The following is a 25384-nucleotide window of genomic DNA, read 5'->3' on the forward strand; positions in this document are numbered from 1 at the left end:
TCTATTTCCCATGAAGCAATGGGACCAGATGCCATGATCTTCGTTTTCTGAATGTTGAGCTTTAAGCCAACTTTTACACTCTCCTCTTTCACTTTCATCAAGAGGCTTTTTAGTTCCTCTTCACTTTCTGCCATAAGGGCATTATTATCCCCATTTTACAGAGGCAGAAACTGAGGCCTGGAAAGGTTAGACAGTTTGTGGCCACACAGTCAGTTAGGGGCCAGAACTGGGAATAGAACTCAAGCCCCTGCCCCAGGGTCTGGGCCTACACTCTTTGTGAGTGTGAAGATGCTTCGCACTCTGCCTGGCACATAGTGGAGCCTCAGCGCAGTTAGTTGAATACACGTTAATGGATTTTGATGACCATTTGTGGAACGGAGTTGGTGGACGTTTCCAGAGTCTGGTTGGGTGGGATGTTGGGGGCCCTGGGGAAGGAAGGATGCCCGTGGGAGAGGGTGCAGGCCTCCCTGCCGGCAGAGGTGAGTCAGCCAGAGCCAGGCACCCGCTTCGCCCTCTTTCTCACAGCCTCTCCTTTCCGCCCTCCTTCCACCCAGGGTGATGTGAGCAGAGCCCAGGAATGCCTTATGTGGATCGGCAGAACCGAATCTGTGGGTTTCTGGACATCGAGGAGAATGAGAACAGCGGCAAGTTTCTGCGGAGGTACTTTATTCTGGACACGCAGGCCAACTGCCTGCTCTGGTACATGGACAACCCCCAGGTGAGAGGTGGCGTGGGAGGGCACAGGGGCTGCCCGGTCATCACTGGGGGTCCTCTCTCTCCGGCAGCACAGCCTACCGGTCGGAAGGCAGGGGAAAAATCCCACAGCACACATACACACGTACAACACACACACACAACACATACACAACTTACACACATAACACACAAAATGTACACACAACATACACACATAACACAACACACATAACACACACAGTGCACACACAACACAACACACACAATATACACATGTAACACACAACACACGCAACAACACAACATACAAATATAACATACAACACACACATAACACATACCACACACATGTAACACACAACACACAACACACAAATACAACACACACAACACACACATACAACACAACACACACAACATACACATATAACACAATACATACAACACACAAATACAACACACACATAGCACACATAACACACAATATACACATGTAACACACAACACACGTAACACAACACACACAACATACAAATACAACACACAACACATGTAACACACAACACACAAAAACAACACCCACACATACAGCACAACACACAACATACACATATAACGCACAACACACACAACATACAAATACAACACACCACACACCACACAATACACACAACACACATGTAACGCACACAACACACACAATGTACACACACAACACACAACACACACAACACACACAACACATACAACATACACACACAACACACACAACACACACACATACAACACACACATACATGGACAAGAAGCCACCCCAGATTGTAGAAAAGGAAGCTCGTCTCTCCTACCCCTTGGGGATCTGGTGTCTTTTCTCACCATCAGTAATTTTAAAAAATTTCAATGTATTTTATTATAACTCTCTATAGTTTAGTTTTTAATTATGGCTATCATTACAACTGGCTTGCAGATTTCCAGAAATGTAAAAATTGACTCCCGTGAGCCAGAATGAACTGACTCTGTCACAACTATGAAGTAGGTATTGTTATCATGTTTTACAGATGAGAAGATAGAGCTTCAGAGAGATTATTTGCTCTTTTTTAAAAATTAATTTCTATTAGAGTATAGCTGCTTTACAACGTTGTCTCAGTTTCTGTTGTACAGCAAAGTGAATCAGCCGTACATATACATGTGTCCCCTCTTTCTTGGATTTCCTTCCCATTTAGGTCACCACAGAGCATTGAGTTGTGGCCCAGTGGTTAAAATTCCGAGCTACCAATGCAGGGGGTGCAGGTTCAATCCCGGTTGGGGAACTGAGATCTAGCATGCCGTGCAGAACAGCCAAAAGATTAAAAAAAATTTTTTTTATTAAGTTACATTAAAATTTAAAAAAGAGAAAGGATGCAGGAATTTCACCCTTGCAGAAGTCCAGCAGAGGCTGGCAGGGCTGGATTCTGGCTCTGGGCAGCGCTTCCTCTTTCCTCTAGGCAGGGCTGCGTCTCGTGGCCACTCCTGCTCTTCCAGTCTGGGGCCCCGCCCCAGCAGAGAATGTGACCTGGTTCCCCGAACTGGACAAAGGTTGGACCTGTTTGGACCCAGGGTGGGAGATGACTTTGGGGGCCACCCAGTTTGCCACAGATGAGAAACGGAGGCTCACATTGCAACTGCCTTTGGCAAGCACGCAGCGGGACTGGGTGCCTGGCTTAGGGTTTCTGGGGGGGTCAGGCACCGAGACGGCGCCTGAGGCTCTTTAGTGCTGTGCCTGGAATCCCTCGAGTCATCACTAGTCTGGGAAAAAGTTGCCCTGCTCCTGACTGGGGATCTCAGGTCTTTTTTTTCTGGCCCCGTGAGTGCTCTTGGCTCTTTCCTTCCTGCTGCCCTGGATGGGATGGGGCCCCAGAGCCTGGCATGGCCCCTGGACCTGGCAAGGTCATGGGTCACGGCCGTGTTGGGGTTGGGGGCTGGAGTGTGGCTGAGATCTGGCTCTCGTTCAGAGATTTGGGAAGAGGAGAGGCTGATTGTTAGGAGAGGGCTTTGTGCCGTAAGATGTGAAAGTACAAAATATCCGGGGGCTCGCCCACTAGAGACCTTTGGCATGTGTCCTGTGGATCCTATGTCTGAGAGAAAACGCTGTAGATACGGACAACCTACTCAGGTCACTGCCACCAGCTGCCTTCTCCCGGAAAGTTATTGTTGCTCAATCACTCAGTCGTGTCTGACTCTTTTGCAGCCCCATGGACTGTAACCTGCTAGGCTCCTCTGTCCATGGGACTTCCCAGGCAAGAATGCTGGAGTGGGTTGCCATTTCCTCCTCCAGAGGATCTTCTTGACCCAGACGTCAAACCCATGTCTTCTGGCCTTGGCAGGCGGATTCTTAACCGCTGAGCCACCTGGGAAGCCCCTTTCAGGGAAAGACTTAACTTTAAATAGAAGCCCCGTGGTTCACCCACATCCCTGGTAGCCCTTCTGTGGGCGTCTTGGATTTAACATGCTGAGCGTGCAGAGCGAAACCCACACATAGTCTCTCCCATTCTGGGCGGACCGGGAATGCTGGCCTCCTAGGACGTGTTGGTCTTGGGTTTGCCTTTGGGCTCTGCTGCATCATTTTCCCGGCATTGCTCTGCATGGGTGCCCATGGCTGGGGCAACATGTCTGCTGGGAAAGGAAGTAGCATTTAAGTTGCTGCCTCCCCACCATGAGAGGGATTGCAGTCAAGTCTTGGATGCCAGTAGACTTGGCTTCTGATGGGCCAGGGCTGAGCCCTGGGCTGGGGTCTCTGGGTCTTATCCTTCCCCTTTTCTCTCTTTGTGTGCCTTCTCCTGCTCACCTGTCTTATTAGCTCAGGGGATTAGCTCTTGCTTCCTACTAGGACTGTTCTTAACCCAAATTCGTGTGCTTGGGTGCGATGGGAGGGAGGCTCAAGAGGGAGGGGCTATATGTATACTTATAGCTGATTCATGTTGTTGTATGGCGGAAACCAACACACCATTGTAAAGCAATTATCCTCCAATTAAAAACAAATGGGAAAAAAAAAAAATTCAGGTGCTGGGGGAATCCTGCCCAGCTCTCTTCCCCTGAGAGTGGATGGATCACCCAGGACCACCGGGTCACCGTCTCAGATCTGGACTGTTGCCAGTGCTCAAGAGTTCCCTGGCTCTGTGCTGCCCTCTGATCGGCTGTCTGTGGTTCTAGAACCTGCAGTTCTCTGGGATGCTATGCCTCGGGCCTCCTTGCCAGGGTCTCTGGGGTCCACCTCTGAGGCTCTTCCCACCCTGCCCAGGGCAGCCTCCTGAGCCTCTCTGACCCCCTGCACTGTCAGGATGCTCTCTGTGCTACAGCCTTCTTCGAGTCTGGATTACAAATAGAACTTGTGGTCCCTGCTCGGGATTCTTTACATTTTCCCTGGAAGCAGAGGTTTCAGCTGGCTGGCAGATGCCTAAAAAAGGAGAGACTTGCTGTGACATAGCAATAGTTCAGAACACCGTACTTCAGTTGTTAGCTTTAGCCCTTAATTTGTGTTAATGGCCAGACAGCCATCTTCTCTAAAAGCTAAATCTTTTTGTAAGCTATAAAATGGTAGACTGAGCATTTATTACTATGTGCCAGGCACTATTTATTCTAAAGACTTCTTTGGGTTTTTTTTTTTTTTGAGTATATGCATGATTTTGGGCTTCCTTGGTGGCTCAGATGTAAAGAATCCATCTGTAATACAGGGGACCTAGGTTTGATCCCTGGGTCGAGAAGATGCTCTGGAGAAGGGAATGGCTATCCACTGCAGTATTCTTGCCTGGAGAATTCCATCGACAGAGGAGCCTGGCGGGCTACATGTAGACCATGGGGTCACAAAGGGTCAGACACAACTGAGCAACTGACATGTAAATACATGATTTTATTGCATAATAGTTTGTAGACACTTTGGATACAAGTACTCTAGGATCTTTTCCAACAGTAACAGAAAAATGTTTTTATTGTCTTTGCCTCACTCTCAGACTTATGCTTTTATTTTTTATTTAAATTTTATTGGCATATAATTAATTTATAATGTTGTGTTAGTTTCAGGTGTATAGCAAAGTGAGTCAGTTTTATGTATATACACATGTATCCACTCTTTTTTAAGATTCTTCTTTCATACAGGGTCGTTGGGTTTTCTTTTCATTCTGACAGGTCTAGTTGGCAGGCATCACTGTCCTCATTCTAAAGGTGGGATGGGTGAGGCAGAGAGGGGAGGAAGTTTGCCTGTGGTTATGTCATAAAGTGGCTGAGCCGGGATCCTAATCCCGGCTATCTGACACCAGCTCCCCTGCTATTATGGCTGAGGCAGTCACCTTAGTGTTGCTTGGGAGGAAGGAGAGCTTGCAAATGTGAGTCTCTGATTGAGAAAAAGAAGCCAGGGCACTCTCAGGGCTGGGAGGTCCTAGAGGGCATGTGCTTGTCTGGCTTTTGATCCCCAGTGTCCAGTATTTGATAAATGTGAGCTCATTGAATGAATAAATGAATGAAAGAGGCTGTTAAAGAGATGCCTTTGTGAAATGGAGAGTGTCCAACATTGCTCTCCTGGGACTGTGACAAGAGCCTGTACCACGTGAAAGTTCTGCAGAGTGAGATGAAGCAGAGAGCAGGGGGTCAGAAAGAGAGGGGTGGAAGGTGATCCCCAAGAGCAAAGCTGGGTAAGGTTGGTCTTTCCCTATGGAGAGGGACACTGGGGACCGTGTGTCATCACTGAACGTCTTAAGTTTATAGGGAAAAGGAGACACCTGCTATAAGAGTTTCAGTGTTTAACAAGCTGGTTTTTTTCTGAAGCCAAGTCTCTGATCTTAAACTCAAGCCTGCTTAAACCCCTTGGAAGTCTCTGTTTTTACTACCACTGCTACCAGTATCACCAGCTGCAGTTACATTCACTGAGTGGGTGTGGTATACCAGCCATTGTGCAAAATGCTTTGCATGTTATCTCGTTAAGGTCCTCTCAGTAATCCTGGGACGTGGGAAATCCAGCATTTCCTCTTCAAGGTGCAGAGATGGTCAGCAGCTTTGTTCAAGGTCGTGCAGGTGGTAAACACAGAGCCAGGTCTGTCTCACGCCAGTGTCTACCCTCTTCACCTTTTTAAACAATATTAATTTGGCTGCATGAGATCTTTCAGTCGCGGCATGCAGGCTCTGAGTTGTGGCGTGCAGGATCTAGTTCCCTGCCCAGGGATAGAACCCAGGCCCTCTGCGTTGGGAGCTCAGAGTTTTAACCACTGGACCACCAAGGACCATCACTGGTCCCTGTATTCTTCACCTTTGTCTGCCTCTTTCCTCCTGATACATGTGCTCAACCCTATGCTGATGTGGAGGAGATGACGTGGAGGGGAATTCAGAGAGGTCTTTGCCACCAGAAAACTTTAGATTTAGTTGGCAAGATGAAAACAGCATACATAAAACTACAGTGGTAAAAATGCCAGTCCGTCTTTACAACAAGGTAGCATGTCATCGGACTTCCCTGGTGACTCAGACAGTAAAGAATCTGCCTGCAATGAAGGAGACCTGGATTCCATTGCTGGTTAGGAAGATCCCCTGGAGAAGAGAATGGCAACCCACTCCAGTATTCTTGCCTGGAGAATTCCATGGACAGAGGAGCCTGGCGAGCTATATAGTCCATGGAGTCGCAGAGAGTCTGACACAACTGAGTTACTAACACGCACACACACACACACACACACCATGTCATTAAAGTGAACAGCCCAGATGCCACTAGTTTGGGTGCAGGAGGAGGAGTTGCAGTTTTCCTCTGTGCTGCTGGTCCAGGGAAGATGGAGGGCCTGGAGGTGGAGTCTCAGATGGAACATTCCCAGGCCTGGGAGACGAGAGATCAAGGATCAGGTTCTGACTCTGGCCCTGAGGTGTTTTGTATGTTAGGTGAGTCATCATGGGCCCTTTGGGTGATCCTTAACCCGGCCTTTCGCCCTTCCATTTCCTAAGGGACTGAGACTAGAGTGGGATCTTTGAAATTCAGCATCATTATTTATCACATATTTGCTAAATATGTCCCATATGCCAGGCACCAGCCTAGATGCTGACGCTGCAACAGCACCTAAGACAGAGTCTGGGCCTTTTGTGCAGCTTGCACTGTAGGTGAGGAGACAGAGGATTAGATAAAATTGAGGCAGGGAGAAAACTTCTGGGCCCCTCTTCATGGAGGGGTGACTTAGATCCAGGTCTGCAAGGATGAGTGAGGTTAGAGTTGTAATCGCTACAGGTGATTCACATTTGTTGTGCATTTTGCTGGTTGAAGGGTTTGCACTTAACAGTAGCCTGGAGTGCTGCAGTCCATGGGGTCCCAAAGAGTCAGACACGACTTACTTAGCGACTGAACAGCAACAATCTCATTATAGAGCAGGGTTGGCACCCAGGAGGAAAGGCGAGCTTGCCTGCTTCAAGGGCGTTCAGGGTTCTGAGTTCCCCAGAAGACCAGGACTCACCAAAGCTAGGATTCGTGGCAAGCTCTTTATTAAGAAGAGAGCTGGCAACAGGACAGGGGGACAGGGAAGGGGAGGGAGCAGATGAGGGCCCGTGCTCCCGCAGAAGTTGGCAAACGATGGGCTTAGCCTTATGCTCTGGGGGACTCGAAGTTGTCCCAAGGAGGCTGGCTTCAGCACCCTCCAGAGTGGACTGTCAGGGTTCCGGCCCTCTGCAGGTGGACGGAATGAGTTCAGTAGCTGAGGATAGCCCTCAGATGCAAAACAGAGATAGGAGGCCATTGCCGCATCTGCTGGGGAGGATTGGTCGTGGGTGTGTGTTCGGCGGGTATGTGTGCCAGACCAGGTACAGCCTTGAGTGCCTGATAAAGAGTCTGGAATCTGTGTGCTGAAGTATGCAATCAAGTTGCTTTTAACTCCAGACAGAGGTGGCACCAAACAGGTAGAGGATGAAACCCATTAGCTCTAAAGGACCCTATAAATGGAAAGTTTCAATATTATTGATTATGGCCCCTGACTTGGTTCATGCATTTAAAAATCAATCTGCTGACAACATCCAGGACACAGATAATGCCTGAATAGGGACAGACATTGGCTGGATTTCCTGTCAAACATTACAGTGAAGTCATGGCAGGTTATTTTACTTTAATGTTGATCCCTATCATGACAGAAAAGGAGAAATTCCTTCGTTAGGCTGCTCTACTCTGTTACCGACTGATGTTTCAGTTGCATGGCAACACTTACATTCCGCTCTTGTGGTGCCCATTTGGATAAGTAATTGCGAGACTAAATTATATGGCCCTAAACAAAGGATAAATTGAAGCATGAAAAGAGTATTATTGCACGTAGACAGTTGTTCTTGTCAGATTTACTCCATAGATTGTGTTTTATCTCTTTTGCCAAAAAATAGGCAGATGCTCTGAAGCCTGGTAGGCTACAGTCCATGGGGTCGCACAGAGTCGGACACGACTGAAGCGACTTAGCAGCAGCAGCAGCTCTTATTTTCCAAAGGCCATGATGTGAATTGTGGATCACCATAGTATCCAAAAAGATGACCTCTCTCCTGGTAACTCTTGGACCCTGATAAAAGCCCTTTGCTTTTTTTTTTTTGAAGCTGAAAGCAATTCTTTCCTTTGAAAGGGACGGAGAGCTTTAGCTGTATTGACATAAAGATGGATATTTGGCAGCATTTTAGTAGAAGGAATACCGAAGAGTGGTAGAAAATGATATTAACATATACTATGGAATGGACAATAATTTTGTCTTAAAGGCTAGGCAGAAATTGCCATGTTTAAAAACTTGTGCTTTCTGTATCAGTGTCCTCCTTGAGCAAAATTTCGCTGAAATCCAACAATATTCAAAAGATTTGGGGGGAGTATACTACTTTATTAACATTTAATTTCTTTACCGAGAGTTCAAGTATGTACTCACCTTATGTTCAGATTTTTGAAATGAAGGTGAAATGGAGCAACAGCTTTAAGGTTGTGGTGTGTTGAACGCCGCATAGCATACTCACCAAGGACGCGATCTAGGGGAGTGCTGTGACTATGCATTTAGGAGCCCAAGTACAGGGAACAGCCCTGGAATCTGAGGAAAAATGCACCATTCAAGACTGAACAGAGGCCCTTCGTTGCTAACAGAATCTCCCCTTGACTTCAGACTTGACACAAACCGAGGGAGTCTGTCAGGGTACAAACCCCACTGGATTCAGGACGAGCAGTAACAGGACAGATTGGTTCATGCCAGTTCAGATTGAGGGGGCCAGTCTGAAGCAGGCAGGGGTGGCCGGAGGCTGGGAAACGTTGCAGTTCAAGTCCAGGAACGGTAGATGGGAACAGCTGTTCTTCTGAGCATTGCTGATTTCAAACAAGTTCCGAACAACGTTTAAAAGATTTTGGGGAAATTCACTGGCTGTCCGGTGGTTAGGACTCAGTGCTTTCACTGCTGTGGGCCCGGGTTTGATCCCTGGTAGGGGAACTAGGGTCCCTCCAGGGATTTTATGTGGCTTGGCCAAAGACTTTTGCATGATATGCTGAACCTATGAAAATGCCAAGAACCAGGAAAATAACTTGCTTTTAAAAATGGCCGGTACACACACATGGTATATAATTCAAAATCTGGGGGAACTGATTTAGTGACCAGTCTTTCCCTCCCACTCCTGGATCCCAGTCACGTGTCCCCCTAACCAGAGGCGGCCAGTGTTTCCACGTTCTTGTGTGTCTGTCCAGAAATATTCTCAGCATATAGCTTTCTTGGTGTAACTTTCACACTGCATAGCATACTCACCAAGGACTCAATCTAGGGGAGTGCTGTAACTATGCACTTAGGAGCCCATGTACAGGGAACAGAGTGTTTTTTTAGGGGACAGAGTGTTTGTAATGCATGGATTTTATGTAATTGGTATATTAACTATCCATGTAAACACATGATTTCAAGGGTTAAGTGGAATTTCTGGCATGCTTTTGTCCATTCTGGGTTAGAGTAAGAATGCAGAATTCCTTTGGGAAAAAAAAATTCCCCAAAGAAGATTTCAAGCAACAGATCTCACTTTTTTTTTTCCCACCAAAATGCAAATTCTGCTTAGGGTAAATTATTAAGAAATTGATGTTTTAAGAATTAAAATAGTGTAGGGACTTTTTGAGACTTAGCATAGAATACTGTAAGTGCTCTATGTGCTTTCTTTGGTAATGTTAGTCATTTAGAAAGCTTCTTGTTTTTATAACAAGATGTGCTTTGTTTAAATTAAAAAGAAGTAAAAACTAAGAAACACTTTGGGACAATTGTGTTAGTCGTTTGCATTGAATTCAGTTCAGTCACTCAGGTGTGTCCGACTCTTTGCAACCCCATGGACTGCAGCACGCCAGGCTTCCCTGTCCATCACCAACTCCCGAAGCTTGCTAAAACTCATGCCCATCCAGTCAGTGATGCCATCCAACCATCTCATCCTCTGTCGTCCCCTTCTCCTCCCACCCTCAATCTTTCCCAGCATCAGGGTCTTTTCAAATGAGTCAGCTCTTTGCATCAGGTGGCCAAAGTATTGGAGTTTCAGCTTCAGCATCAGTCCTTCCAATGAATATTCAGGACTGATTTCCTTTAGGGTGGACTGATTGGATCTCCTTGCTGTCCAAGGGACTCTCAAGAGTCTCCTCCAACACCACAGTTGAAAATCATCAATTCTTCGGTGCTCAGCTTTCTTTATAGTTCAACTCTCATGTCCATACATGACTACTGGAAAAACCATAGCCTTGACTAGATGGACCTTTGTTGGCAAAGTAATATCTGTTTTTTAATATACTGTCTAGGTTGGTCATAGCTTTTCTTCCAAGGAGCAAGCGTCTTTTAATTTCATGGCTGCAGCCACCATCTGCAGTGATTTTGGAGCCCCCCAAAATAAAGTCTGTCACCGTTTCCATGGTTTCCCCATCTATTTGCCATGAAGTAATGGGACCGGATGCCATGATCTTAGTTTTCTGAGTGTTGAGTTTTAAGCCAACTTTTTTACTCTCTTCTTTCACCTTCATCAAGAGGCTCTTTAGTTCCTTTTCGCTTTCTGCCATAAGGGTGGTGTTATCTATGTATCTGAGGTTATTAATGTTTCTCCCTGCAATCTTGATTCCAACTTGTGCTTTGTCCAGCCCAGCATTTTGCATGATATACTCTGCCTATAAGTTAAATAAGCAGGGTGACAATATACAGCCGATATACTCCTTTCCCTATTTAGAACCAGTCTGTTGTTCCATGTCCAGTTCTAACTGTTGCTTCTTGACCTGCATACAGATTTCTCAGGAAGCAGGTCAGGTGGTCTGGTATTCCCATCTCTTTAAGAATTTTCCACAGTTTGTTGTGATCCACACAGTCAAAGGCTTTGGCGTGGCCAATAAAGCAGAAGTAGATGTTTTCCTGGAATTCTCTTGCTTTTTCGATGATCCAGCAGATGTTGGAAATTTGATCTCTGGTTCCAAAGAATGTTCAAACTACTGCACAGTTGCGCTCATCTCACATGCTAGCAAAGTAGTTTGTATTACTGGTTATTAAAATCCAAGCAACTGAAGAGACAAGCCAAGAAGCTTAATAGAGGTTTTACTAATGTAGAACCGTGGTGATGATTATTCTTAGTTTTCTTAAAATTTGTTTTTGGTTATATTGTTGTCAGGCTTTGCTTTAGGTTGGAACCTTCAGCGTTTGTTTAGTGTATCTGTTGTATACATCTATTTTTATATAGTTGTTTTGTATAGTATGTTTATTTATATACAAACAAATATATTTTTTATTATTTTTAAAAATGCCTCTAACACAAAGCAGGTGATTTCGCATTTGTGAGAAGTTCTGAGTATCAGATTCTGCTTCAAAATCCATTGTGTTAGTTATATCAGCCAAGCCCAGGACAACTTGATGAACTCATTAAGCTGTGTGTGAGGAAAAAACATCCCCTTTTCTGAGCCTCTGTTACCTTTAGCTCTGACATTGTTGCTGTGCAGATAAATGAATAGGAGAGTGCTCTGACAAACTCTAAAGTACTACTTTAGAGATGCTACTTGTTCAGGTTTGTTCTGCCAGTAACGTCAGGAGGTACAGGGAAGTGGGAGGGCCTGGGATTGAGGATAACAGTGAGGAATTTGTTCTAGCCCTTCCCATGGTATCTGCAGGGGTTGGTGTGGGGGGAACAGAGAGGAGGGGTCAGATCTGAAGGCTGTCTGAAGCAAGTCGGTGGCAGGCTTGGTGACTGACCCAAGGGTGAAGTAGAATAGTCAGCGGTGTGTTACCTGGTTGACTGGGGGAGAATGTGGAGTGGCTGATGGATGTGAGGAAGTTGGGAAGAGAACCATTTAGAAGGGGAAGGGGATGTGATGATGGAGTTTGAGGCAAATGGGCTGGAGGCTGAGCTGAGCAAAGGGACAAGGAGACGGCTTGTTGAACTGAAGATTTTGGCACCATGTCTATGGCCATCAGTTGGTGTCTTGGAGCTTAAACGTGTCCAGGGGATTAAATAGAGCCCAGGCCTTCGACCAAGTCTGAGGTCACTATCACCAGCCTTGGAAGAGGGAAGTGAGGAGCTGGGGGTTGTGGTGGCCAAGAGACTGACACTTCATGACGTCCATCCTGGCTGAACCGGGGCTGGCGTGTGTCCACTAGAAAGAGACAGCCAGATAAGAGCATGAAAGCCTTACCCAAGAGCAGCCATTTACGACACGATTGACTTTTTATTTTATTTTTACTATTTTTTAAAATTCAAATTACTTATTTTTAAATGGAGTAAATTTAAATTTACTTATTTTTAAACCAATATTGTGTTGGTTTCTGCCATATATCAACATGAATCAGCCATAGGTGTGCATATGTCCCCTCCCTTTAGGACTGACTTTTTAAAAATGCTTATTTGGTTGCACTGGGTCTCAGCTATGACATGTGGGATCTAGTTCCCTGACCAGGGATCAAACCTGGGCCCCCTGCATTGGGAGCTCACAATCTTAGCCACTGGACTGCCAGGGAAATCCCAGGATTGACTTTTCTTGAAGGGAAAGATTGAATGCATATTTAACCTGGAGAATGGAGAGAGGAGCTTTTCACCTTTCCTCACAGCGTTCTCATTTGGGCTTCCCTGGTGGCTCAGATGGTAAAGAATCCGCCTGCAATGCAGGAGATGCAGTTTGATCCCCGGGTCGGGAAGATCCCCTGGAGGAGGGCATGGCAACCCACTCCAGTGTTCTTGCCTGGAGAATCCCATGGACAGAGGAGCCTGGTGGGCTACAGTCCATGCCGTTACAAAGAGTCGGACACGACTGAGTATCTAAGTCAAATTGGTACCAGCAGCTGGAACTCCCGAGTGAGGGGAAGACATGTGTTGCTCTCAGAGCATCTGGTAAAGCATCGCCCATCCACCTACCCACCCAGAGCTTGGGAGTATCTTGCTTACTTGCCTTTGGGTCATTCTCATGCCAGGCCAAGGCTGGGATGTGGACAGAGGGCGTTAGGGTCTCCCCCTCCCTCCGTTCCCATCACACCACCCTGCTTACTTAGCAAGTCTTGCTGTTCTGAGTGTCTGTGTCTGGCCTTGACTGCTGGTGGTTCGAGTTGTGGTTTTAGTCCATGGGCGGCCTTGGTGGCTCGTGCCCCGGCTGTGGAATTCCATGTCCACCCCTTCCTCCTCCCTAGGTAATCTTGGGCCAGCTGGTCCTGTCTGCCAGGCACCCAGGAAGCACAGAATAGAAGGCGAGACGGGCCAGCCTCTCCTTCCCCCTGCTCACTCTCTGAATGCTGGTCTTTTGGAGTTTGGCATCCAAGAGCCAGTTTGACTAGTTCCTGCCCTGCCCAGTTTGGGCAACTGTGTAGGGCCTCTTGGTGTAACCCTGCTGGTCCTGCTCTTGTGTTTACCTTTCGGTGATAATCAACTTGTAGATGCTGAGCAGGTCCTGGTTGACGTGAAGAACTGCCTCATGGGAGGTGACCGGTATAAAGGATGGTTCATGGGATTTGAGAACCAGGCAGGGTTGGGTTAGAGTCCTCACGAGACTACTCAGTACTTGTGTGACTTGGTTAGCAACTTGCGTCACCTGCTCCGTCCTGAGTTTCCTCATCTGTGAAATGGGGTTGTCAGGGTGAAGTGGAGTGACCTTGCGCAGCAAGCCTGGTGCATAACAGACTCAAAATATTTGTCAGTTTCACTTTCCTTTCTCTGGCTGTGCTTGACCCCAGGAGTAAGGGGCTCTGTCTGTCTGTCTTCACTTGACTCCTTGGGGAAGTCTTTTTCCCAAGGTGAGGCTTGGAGGGCTCCTGGTGAATGACCAGGCAGCTGCAGAACCTTCTAGCGCTGACGTTCCCTGAATTTAGGAATCTGGAGATGGGTCTTCTGGTTGTTTCTGTGTTCCCATTACTCTCACTAGAGGATGGGGACATTTTTCTCTTTTGAGAAGAATCAGCATTGCTTCTAGAAAAAAAGGCTCCCCCAGGAGGTACGCCCCATCTCTGTGGGCACTTCCATTCCTTCCTTGGTGTTCAGCTTCCTGCTTCCCACTTTCCGTAGTGGGCGCTCCCTTTGGGACCTTGGTGGCAGGAGAACCCTTGAGCAGAGAGCAAGGGTTGGCAGTGTCTTCATGAAACCATCTGGCTTCGATAGGAATGTGCCCTGTGCCCTACATTGTTCCAGAAAATTCAGAAGCCCCAGAAATGTACAGGCTGCTCCTGACTCCCAGACACCGAGCGGAGCCCTGGGATCTCCCCCCAACTCCACTCTGTCCTTGGCCTCGGTTTCTTCCTCTTCCCTCTTGGAGCTGCTGCAGCCACAGGGTGACTCTCTGGGCCGAAGCTGGGTGTGGCCTCTCTCCCCAGCTGCCTGGGCTCCAGCGCAGAGTCAGCAGGCTGGGTGGCGTCTGCAGCAGGGGTGGGGGTGGGGAGGAGTGGGGGGGGGGACTCAGACCTGGCTGTGCGAGCTTAGAAACCTGTCACTGCCAGGGCCCCTACCCTTTATGTTAAAACCCTGGGAAGAAGAACAGGCATTGAAGTGAAAGTTGCTCAGTCATGTCCGACTCTTTGTGACCCCCTGGACTATACAGTCCATAGGATTCTCCAGGCCTGAACACCAGAGTGGGTAGCCTCACCCTTCTCCAGGGGATCTTCCCAACCCAGGGATCAAACCCAGGTCTCTCACATGACAGGCGGATTCTTTGCCAGCTGAAGACTGACAAGAAGACTCTACTCTTGTCCTCAGTGTGCTTAAAATCTAGCAAAAAGAGACGTAAAGGCATAGTAAAATACCCTCCAGTATAAAACTCAGGGCTGGGGGATTCCCTGGTGGTCCAGCGGTTAATTCGGTGCATTCACTGCCAGGGGCACGGGTTCTATCTCTGATTGAGGATCTAAGATCCCTCAAGCCACCAGGTATGGCCAAAAAAAAAAAAAAAATCCAGGGCTAGATTTTGTCCTGTAAACCAGTTGTTCTCAAACTTGGGCCCATTGAGGGATCACTTGGGGACATTTAAAAAATGTGCATGTTCTGGGAATTCCCTTGGTAGTCTAGTGGGCTGTCACTGCTGAGGGCCCAGGGTTCAGTTACTGGCTGAGGAACCAAAATCCAACAAGCCATGTGGCAAACAACTCCAGCACGTTCTGACTGCCTTCCAGTTGATTTTGATTCAGTGTTTTTCGGGTGGGTCTTTTAAAACAAGCTCCCCAGGAGAGGGTGATGTGCATGCATTCAGGGAGGGGGCGGGCAGGCTACTGTCAGATGATGCTGGGATGTGCTGCAATTCGGCTTCGTGAAGGCGGGGCCTCCCGTCCGTCCCCTGGAGGAGATGGTACGTCCCTAGGTGGGCTCTGACACCCGGCCCTCCCCGGTTGCAGGCTCCCAGCGTTCCTGCCCGGACATCTGGCTGTTTAGCTCAAGCAGCTGGCACAGTCCTCCCGGACCTGGAAGTGTCCGGCCTGAAGCTGCCACTCTGGCATCGAGCTGTCACCATTCAGGTCCAGCGATCGGAGTGGACACCACACCGTTAGTTTGGATCAAGCCTCAGTGATCCTGGGTGATCCTCTTTTCCCCCCGTCACTCACTTCCCCCTGGGTGAGGAGCACAGTTGGGGGTGGAGCGGGGGAACTGCATTTTCAGACATGCGTCAGATTTTCCTGGCCTCTGGTGGTGCAGGGAGGTGCCTGTGATCCTAGGAGCAGGCAGGCAGAGGGAGGACCATGGTGAGGGGCTGGGGACACCTCTACCCTGGGCTTGCTGGGCTGGGAGAATGACTGTGTCCTCTTCAAAGCCAGAGAGCTGAGAGCAGCCGGGGCTGAGGGTGGACCGCCCTCCCTCCGGAGGGTGGAGGGGAGATGAAGTCGTTGCAGTGGGATGGGTTCATATCTGGCAGGACGTGTGGGTTTGTGTCTTGAGTGGCTCCTCAAATCCCACTTGATCGCTCGTAATTCCAGCTAGGGCTCTGGAGGCCTCCAGCTGTGGTCTGGGGTGAGGAGACTGAGTTGGGCAAGAACGGCTCCAAGACTTGGCGTCTGCGTCTGGTAATTAGCGCCGCTGGTCGGGGATGGAAGCTGCCCTGGGCTGGGCGCCGCTGTTTACCCTTATGTAACTCTCACAACCAGCCCAGGAAACAGGGCTGATGAGCCCCATCTTCTAGGTAGAGGAACTTGCCTGCGGGCCTAGGACAGTGATGTCTAAGCTAGAATTCCAGCCACTTAAGTTAGACATGGCAATATGCTGCTTCTAGGGCTTCGGGGTGGAAGTCAGGAGAAGCCGAGCCAGGTGTGTGACCTCAGGCAGGTCCCCTCAACACACGACTCACTTCCCTCAAGTACACAACAGGGGCTGGGGGTGGGCCAGGGGGCCAGTGTCCACGGTGGCTGGTGGCGGTGTGTCCCCGGGGCTGTGCAGATGCAGCCAGCTGTGGGCAGCCTCTCCCTGCAGAGCTGTCTGTCTTGGGTGGTTCACAGCCTTCTCAGAGGCACTGTCAGCTGCTCACTGGCCTTTTGGGGTGCTGTGTTTCCTTTTTGGAATCGGATTTAGGGGGTATAGATTTCCCTGGTGGCTCAGACGGTAAAGAATCTGCCTGCAATGTGGGAGATCTGAGCTCGATCCCTGGGTGGGGAAGATCCCCTGGAGGAGGGCACGGCTATCCACTCCAGTATTCTTGCCCGGAGAATCCCATGGACAAAGGAACCTGGAGAGGCTACAGTCCATGGTGTTGCAGAGTCAGGCATGACTGAGCGACTAACACTTAGAGGTACTAGGCCTATCTGTGGTTACCCAACAGAGAGTTTTCTTTTAAAAAAACCAACCAAACAATGCAGTCATTATGTAGTTTAAAAAATGTGTAAATCCAGTCGTCCATATTCAAAATGCTGATTCAGATACTCAAGGGCAGCTTTTAGACTTATGGCCTCGTTTGCAAAAGAGAGGAGATGTCCTTTCTGGATCTCTTTCTCTAAATTTCTAGGGCTCTGAGAATCCTTTTATCGTGGTTTTATCTCCATCCATTTTCTTATGAGTAGGAAGCTTCACACACTGCCTTACTTCAAGTGATGCCTGTGAATTTAGGTTGTTGCACTTGGAAGGACTCTTCCCTGCTATCTAAGATATTTCTTAAGGGCAGGCTCCTGGAATGACAAGTCATCCCACTGTTGACCCTTTAGGAAATTTACTAGATAGTGAAGGACCGGGAAGCCTGGCGTGCTGCTGTCCATGGGGTTGCAAAGAGTCGGACATGACTGAGTGACTGAACAATGATCTGCAGCCATTATTCTAGAGTTGCCTTTGTTTATTGCTTAGAGATGACCCCAGGTCTTCAAAATAGGGGCTCCCAGGTTATTCTTTGAGGCTTACGGCAATAGTTTAAGAGGTCACCAGGAGCTCAGGTCCCGTGGGAGTGGATTCGCCAAGTTATATGTGAGAAACTGTCCAGCTGTGATTTCTAACCACGGCCGTTTCTTTGGTACGCTCCCACCCCTGTGTTTTCATCCCTTCATTTCTGACAGTGGAGCAGTTAGAGAGCCAAGAGACTGTGTCAGGGTAGAATGTTGCCAGACAAGGTGCCTGTGAGTTTCTTGATGTTGCATTTATTTTTTTTATACTGTACAGATACCATTCTATTTTAGTACTCATACCTGCCCTTTGAAATAGACTGAAGATACATGTTTTTATTTCCTTTTTTCCCCCTATATTGTGTTACTCTGTACCATATTTATTAAGAAGAGAATTTGAAGTGTCATCAAACAAGATAAAGCCAACAGGGATATCAGAGCAGTCAGGACAATATGTATTTTATTTTATATATATATATATATATATAAAAACTAGCTAACACTTGTTCAGAGTCATAAAGATGACTATATAACTCTAAACAGGGACAATCCCCAGTGTTTTTTAATATTTATTTACTTTATTTATCTGGCTGTGCCGGGTCTTAGCTGCGGCACTAGAGAGCTTTAGTTGTGGCACGCAGGGTCTTTTTCTTCTTAAGTTGTGGCACGTGGGATGGCTCGAAAGACCCCTGGATTGGGAGCATGGAGTCTTAGCCACCAGGGAAGTTCCTGCAAGTGGTCTTGTCTATTAACTCATCCTTAGAACTGTCTGGTGAGGTAGGTACTATTATGATCCCTGTTTTTACAGAAGGGAAAACTGAGGCTTAGAGATGAAGGAACTTATTCACAAAGTGGTGGAGCCCCCACTTTTAACCACTGTACTAGAATACATCTCTGAAATAAATGAGGCTAAGGGAAATGTTAAGTCCACATACCGTGGCAAGAATTATCACTGTGGTGAGGTGAAGAAAGGTAAGTGACTAGAGAACAAACTTATGGGGAGATGGTGGGGGAGGGAATAGTTAGGGAGTTTGGGATGGACATGTACACACTGCTGTATTTAAAATGCATAACCAACAAGGACCTACTGTATAGCACAGGAAATTCTGCTCAATATTCTGTAACAACTTCATTGGGAAAAGAATTTGAAAAAGAATAGATACATGTACAATTGAAGGGCTTAGGGCTTCCCAGGTGATCCTAGTGGTAAAGAACCTGCCTACCAATGCAGGAGATGGTAAGAGATATGGGTTTGATCCCTGGGTTGAGAAGATCCCCTGGAGTAGGAAATGGCAACCCGCTCCAGTATTCCTGGAGAATCCCATGGACAGAGGAGCTTGGCAGGCTACAGCCCTTGAGGTTGCAAAGAGTTGGACACGACTGAAGGGACAGCACGCACGTCTGTATAATTGAATCACTTTGTTGTACACCTGAAACGAATACAACATTGTTCATCAGCTGTACTCCAAAATAAAATCAAAAGCTAAAAAAAAAAGTAAGTGACTAGTCAAGATTGCAAAGCCAGAAAGTGGCATCAACAGAATGAGACTCTCAGCCTTCCGTAGTCCTGTATCCACTGCCTCGCATAGCATCCTTCTTCAAATGCAAAACCCATGTCTTTCAGAACCTGGCAATTGGGGCAGGAGCTGTCGGATCTTTGCAGCTGACCTACATCTCGAAGGTAATGTCGGCCTGGAGCTCTGGGACTTCATGGTTTGTAAGTAGGTATAGTATCTAAACTAGAGGAAGCACACACCTTGGGCAGCAGCTCCTGGGGGTGTTGCTGGGCTATGATGTGCTCCCCATGTGCCCGTGGAAGCCTTTAACTGACCGGGGCCGGGTGGCCTGTGGCAGCAGGTTCTTGGAGGGTGGTCTTGCAGCCTCTCACTTCTGGGACCCCTCAGTCAGTGATACTGCCATCTCCTGCAAAGGTGGGATGGGAGGTGGGTGGGCAAAGACTGGGACGTGATCTTTTTTTTTAACTGGGACCAAAAGGAACACAACCACAACAGCAAAAAACCCAGTGACTGTAAAGGATTCTCTCAAAGTGTATGGTTCGACTGGCATGGCTCAGAAAGCGTTGGGGCGGCACTGAAAGCTTATCCATGGGCGGGACCGGATCACTGTGGAGGGGAGCCTGGGAGGGCCCCAACCACTCAGCAGCCAGAGAACAGCTGAACGGGCTGGCAGGCCAGCCGACAGCCCATCCCCTGGTCCAGTCTGCACAGAAGAGGCGAGAGCAACCCCTCTTCTGGGCTGAGACCTGGGTGGGGCCTGGGGGGCTCCAAGTGGATGGTGCCCACTCGTAGCTGCTGAATTCAGCTTTGTGTAGTGGCTCCTCCTTGGAGCAGGCACCGGCGCTGACCTGTGATGCAGCAGTGATAAAAAAAAAGGCCGGGGGATTTAGAGCCTTGCTAGAAAGAGGAACTGTTTGTCCAGCAAGGAGAGCCAAGTGGCCCCCAGCCAGCACCGAGGTTCTGGAAGGCCCTCACTCAGCCCTCTTGGGGACCTCGGCTTCCTTGTCCACATTCTCCCCTCCTCAGGGGATGGGGCTCTGATCTGAGTGGCTCCTGTCCATCTCATAATAAGCTTTGGGGGTCCTTGGGCAGCCCTCCCATCTCAGCTGGGCCAAAGGGGAAGGCAACTGCAGGGGTTGCAGGTGGGAGTCCAGCAGAGGAGACTGGGTGCAGGGCAGTGTTTGGGAGCCTTAGAGCGAGGAGGGAAGGACCGGGAGAGGGGAAGGGCTTAGGAAAGCAGGCAATTTGCATGCTTTGTGGTCAGAATGTGGCTGGCTCCCGGAGGCCCCTCCGGCCAGGGCCCTGGGCCCTCCCCTCTCCTGTCCTGTCCTGTCCTGTCTTGCTGTGAGCTCATTAGGTCATTTCACTAGGAGGTTGGAAGAGAGAGAATTCAGAGAGCAGGGAGCAGAGAACCCCAAGATTAATGAAACTCTAAACCATCTCCCATTTGAGAGGGTTTTTTTTTTTTTTTTCTCCGTCCTGATGGGAGAAGAGGCCTACAGTCTCTTGCAGAATCATGATTTATAAATGCAGCTCAGATGAGGGTTTCTCGAATTCTCGGCTTGGGAGGCTGCTTCCTTTAGCAGGAGGGACCTGTCTTGTACCCTCCGTGGAGGGGAGAGGCAGGCGGGGATGGGTTTTGCAAAACGCACAGCTGCCAATGGGTCAGGTTTCTCGGAGAGGAGAGCCTTGAACTGCTTGCTGCCTGACCCAGTGCCAGAAAGCAGGGGTTTTCCCAGAAAAAAAAAAAAAAAAAAAACATTTAGCCTGTGCTGGTATCAAATTCGGCATTCCAGGTTATTTCTTGTTAACCCCTAGGTGTCCCGTCCCCGAGGAACCTGTTGCACCAGCAGCGGCAGCCTGGCCGTAGTGCGTGTGGCCTCCGCTAAGGGTGCTCGTCCTTGTGGGCTGGTGTTGGGAACATCCATCTTCAGAGAGGCTAACACAGAGGAAGCTTCTGCAGTTGATGTCGCAGCAGCAGGGCCAGTTCTCAGGCCAACTAGAAAAAGATGGATGCTGGCCTTTGACTCCACCCACCTCCCTGCTTTGTTTGCGGGTCCTCCTCTTCCACACAGCCAGCTCCTCCTCTGGTAATGGGAGTCCTGGCCTGACCCTTGAGGCCAACCAAACTGAAACGTGGGAGTCAGGAGCAGAGAAAGCTTTACTGCAAGGCCATGCAAGGAGATGAGGTGGCTCACGGCCTTCAGGAGTCTCAAGCTCCCTGAAGGGTTTCAGCAAAGCGTTATTAAGGGCAGATGAGAGGGTTGAGGGCCTCAGGGTGCACGTTTCTCTGACGGGCTGATGGTGTCGTGGGAATTCATGTTAGTGGTCGACCTCGGGCTTCAGGAGACATGGGACCACGTACTCAAGGTCATCTAGTCCTTCCTCCGTTTGCTGCTGCTTGTTGGGGGGATGGGGTTCACATCTGCAAAACAACTCAGGAAATTTTCATCAGATACTATTATCTGGGTACCTCAGAGGGGAGCTCAAGCAGAGGATACAGGGAGGGGGGTGGGGCGGGGAGGCTTTGTCTGCGGAAGGCCCCATAAGGTCCTGTTCACTTAACACTTCCAGCTTGTGGCCTGGCTCTCTGTTAATTGCAACAAAGACCTTCTTGGAACAGGGCTCACTCCTGGCTTTTGACGGGCAGGGGTGGGCAGGGTCATGGATCCTTAGGAAAGTCTGATGAGAAGCGTGGATTCATGTCCCGGGTAAATCACGTGTGTGTGCACACACCCTCATTTCTCCTGTGCCTCCAGGGCTCACTGACCCCTGGAAGCTGGTTCAGAGGCTCCAGCTTCGAGCCTGCTATGATTCTGGGTGGGTGAGTGCCTCTTCCCCGGGTCCTGATGCTGCCTTGTGGGGCAGGGTCTCCCTGGGCAGCACCGAGGCTCCAAGGCCTTTGGCTGCTGCTGCTGCTGCTGCTGTTGCTGGAGGGGCCCCAGCTCTACTTCCGGCTCAGGGGAGCCAGGGTGGGGCGGGCTCGCAGTGCCCCGGTGCCCCATGGCTTTGCTGCTCCTGTGGTCTGTGCAGGATCTGATAAGAGCGAGTTCCTGAGCGTCTGTTGGGCTGGGGGGGCAGGGGGCGGCCTCGCCTGTGTCACTCTGCGGGTGACCTGTGCTCCGTCCCTGCCTCACCTCCCCTGCCCCCTGACCTCTCCCTGCCTCCTCACCTAGGACCCACCGGTCAACCACTGCTGTGCAGCGACTTACTTGTGGCCAGAGTCAGCCCATCCACCGCGCCACTTCTTCAAGAGCCTTTCTGCTCCTTCACCACGTGTGAAGGAGCTGCATGGGCTGGCCTAGTCAGCAGCAGGTGGTGTGGTGAGGGCAGTGGTGCTATCCCTCCCAGGAGGTGGGGGTCTTGCCCCCCATCACTGGGATCTGGGGGGAGGCCAGAGCTATACTCCTCCAGAGTGAGTGAGACCCCCTCTCAGCCCCCACCTTGGCCTTTCTTTCTGAGGGCATAGCAGCCAATAGATGGGACTTGCTTTGTTGTTGTTGTTGTTGTTTTTGGCCACACCAAGGCATGTGGAATCTTAGTTCTCCAACCAGGGATCAAACCCATGCCCCCTGTATTGGAAGCCTGGAGTCTTAACCACTGGACCACCAGGGAAGTCCCTGTATTTTCTTCGTCATTCCAGGACTGTAAGAAGGAGTGTAGTTGCTTCCCCTCTGGCTTTGCCACTCTTGGGGCTGATCAGAGATGTTGAGGGTCTTACCCTTGCTAAACAGCCCATCAGGGTTGACCTAGAAGTAGCGTCCTGTTAATTCAGCAAGAGCTGCTTGGCCAGGTAATCCTTCTGTGGTCACCACGAAGCAGATTACAGGTGTGCAGGCGTGTAATCACACGTACTCCCAACTGAACACTGGATAAACATGTAAAAGCAAATGGAAAGCCAAGTGATCTCTTTGAAAGCTTTGACTTCCGGTAATGAGCGCGTTTCCCTTGGATGGGCTGGTAATGAGCTGTGGTCAGAGTGGACTGTTTGTCTCCCAGCCGGGGTGAAAGTGTGCAGAAGGCAGGGAGGGCCAAGGTAGTTCTGCGAGGGTCAGGGTCATACAGGAACCAAGGGCGGGGCGCACAGGAGCTCTGAGCTTGAGGACCTGCAGGAACACGGGTGCTGAGGGAGGAAGCCCGTGAGTCACCGACAGATCAGAACATCAGATGCAAACAGGAGGGAAACACACAGTGTGGCTCAGGTTGAACTCTGGGGTCTGCATCCCAGGAGAACAAGATGGCACGGGGGCCAGGGCTTGTTCGCAGGGCTCTGGCGCACAGATGCTAAATAGGCAAGGGGATTTTCATCCTCTTTGAAGGCAGATATGTGGGCTCACCTTTGTCTAAATCTTCATCATCTGGGAGATGATTTAAAGACTTTTTTAGGCTCTCTAGCGTATACCTCACATCATGGTAAACATCAGAAAGACTTCACTTCCCTCCTTGACTGTAATTGTTTGGCTGTGAGATATTTGAAAGGATTTTCATCATTTTCATTTTTGAAATGGTTTGACTGTGAGTAACTCAATTTATGATTGGCTTTAATTTCTCAGCTATCGTCTTGCACATCCAGGGATTCTCGTGAACCAAGAAAATCAAAGCTGCTGATTATTTTTGAATGTTGTGCGGTTTTTGTGAATGTTTAATTAGAATGTGAATGAAGTTGGCTTAATGCGACATCTTGTAGGCATGTTGATGAGGTTGGTATAACGTCATATAGACATTCAGTTGAATAGTTATTACTATTGAGTGTGCCATATTCATTTTATGTGTTGGAGGCCAGGTCTCATACATGTTTTGGGGCCCGGAGAAGCTCACAAGGCCCTTAGCATTTTGTCCGTCATGCCAAGCATGAAAAGTGAAAGTTAGTCACACAGTCATGTCCAACTCTTTACGATCCCATGGACCGTAGCCCACCAGGCTCCTCTGTCCATGGAATTCTCCAGGCAAGAGTACTGGAGTGGGTTGCCATTTCCTTCTCCAGGGAATCTTCCCAATCCAGGGATCAATCCTGGGTCTCCTGCATTGCAGGCAGATTCTTTACCATCTGAGCTACTAGGGAAGCCCCTCATGCCCAGCATAGCATGGCTTGCATTGGTACGTGGAGTGGGTGTAAACAGCCTCTCCTTGGTTGAGCAGCTTCTGCATGATAAGGTGGGTTAAGTGCTTCACCTGGGCTGTCACATTTAATCCTCTCCAAGGCCCTGTGAGAGCATGATTTATTATTACTGTTTGATGGACTAGGAAATGGTGAGACAGCTGGGACACCTGGGATGGGGGCCCTGGTGCTCTGGCACCAAAGCCCAGGCTGTGCCGCCTGTCCTTCCTTTGATCTTTTATAGGCTGCCACCTCGGTTCCCATCTTGAGTGTTCTGGGCAGTATTAATTTGGGTTGTTGAGAAATCTGGGCCAGGTCTGTAGAAAGAACTTAGAGCCAAGAGGGAGAATTCAGTCACCCTGGTGTGTCAGCTTGGTGTGTCAGTCACAATCAGATCCTGAGCCACTGTGAGCCATGATGAGAACTTAATTTTTTTTTTTTTTTAATGTTGGGTCTTTCCCTCTTGTTTTTATTTTATTTTATTTGCCTGCACTCGGGTCCTTTAGTTGTGGCAGGGCAGGATTTTTTCCAGGTGGCTCAGTAGTCAAGAATCCACCTGCCAATGCAGGAGACACAGGAGACATGGGATCGATCCCTGGGTTGGGAAGATCCCCTGGAAGAGGAAATGGCAACCCACTCCAGTATTCTTGTCTGGGAAATCTCATGGACAGAGGAGCCTGGTGGGCTACAGTCCAAGGGGTCGAAAAGAGTCGGACACGACTGGGCACACGCACACTATAGGAACTCTCAGTTGTGAGTTCATTTGGGATCTAGTTCCCCGACTAGGGGTGGAACCTGGGTCCCATGCATTAGGAGTGCAGGGTCTTAGCTACTGGATCACCAGGGAAGTCCTAAAACCTTAATTTCGACTCCAAAGTTTTCTTTAGCTCTTGGCTTCTAATGAGCTTCCTGTTAAAGCTAGAACCACTCCAGGAGCCCCTGGGCGAGAGCAAGTTGGACAATGCCCCAGAAATGTGGGAATGGTGTGCATGAGTGGATGATAGCCACATGTGAATATTGGTTCCCAGCCTCGGTCCTGGGGGAAGGGGCTGTCCCCTTAGAAATCCCAGGACCAGTGGTGGAGGCCTGCTCCAGGGAGGTTCAGCCTTCATCAAGGGCAGTCATCTAATTCCATATGATGGAATATGCTTTCCTTTCCTTGTTCAGTGTATTTGAACTCAAATGAGACGGGCTCACAACAGTCACAGAATCAGAACATACATGTGGGGCAGGCTTGAAAAGGCAGGATGACACAGCAGGAGGTAGAAAAAGTCCCGCTTTCTTATGCCCTTGCCTTCAATATGGGATGTGCCCTGATCCCGTCA

At 49.0% G+C, this 25384-nt stretch overlaps 1 protein-coding gene across 4 annotated transcripts in view; it reads left to right on the forward strand.

The window, feature by feature from the left end:
* The window catches only part of PLEKHA2 (pleckstrin homology domain containing A2), an 81464-nt gene that overhangs the window by 30559 nt on the left and 25521 nt on the right, over positions 1-25384 (forward strand). For all 4 annotated transcript variants that reach the window (NM_001427892.1, NM_001035383.2, NM_001427890.1 and 1 more), the window contains 2 exons: positions 555-718; positions 19069-19125. In NM_001427892.1, coding sequence (NP_001414821.1) covers positions 578-718; positions 19069-19125 — 198 coding nt within the window. In that variant the 5' untranslated portion in view covers positions 555-577. The remainder of the gene's footprint in view (positions 1-554; positions 719-19068; positions 19126-25384) is intronic.

This window comes from Bos taurus, chromosome 27, assembly GCF_002263795.3.
Source record: "Bos taurus isolate L1 Dominette 01449 registration number 42190680 breed Hereford chromosome 27, ARS-UCD2.0, whole genome shotgun sequence".
Classification (NCBI taxonomy): Eukaryota; Metazoa; Chordata; class Mammalia; order Artiodactyla; family Bovidae; genus Bos; species Bos taurus.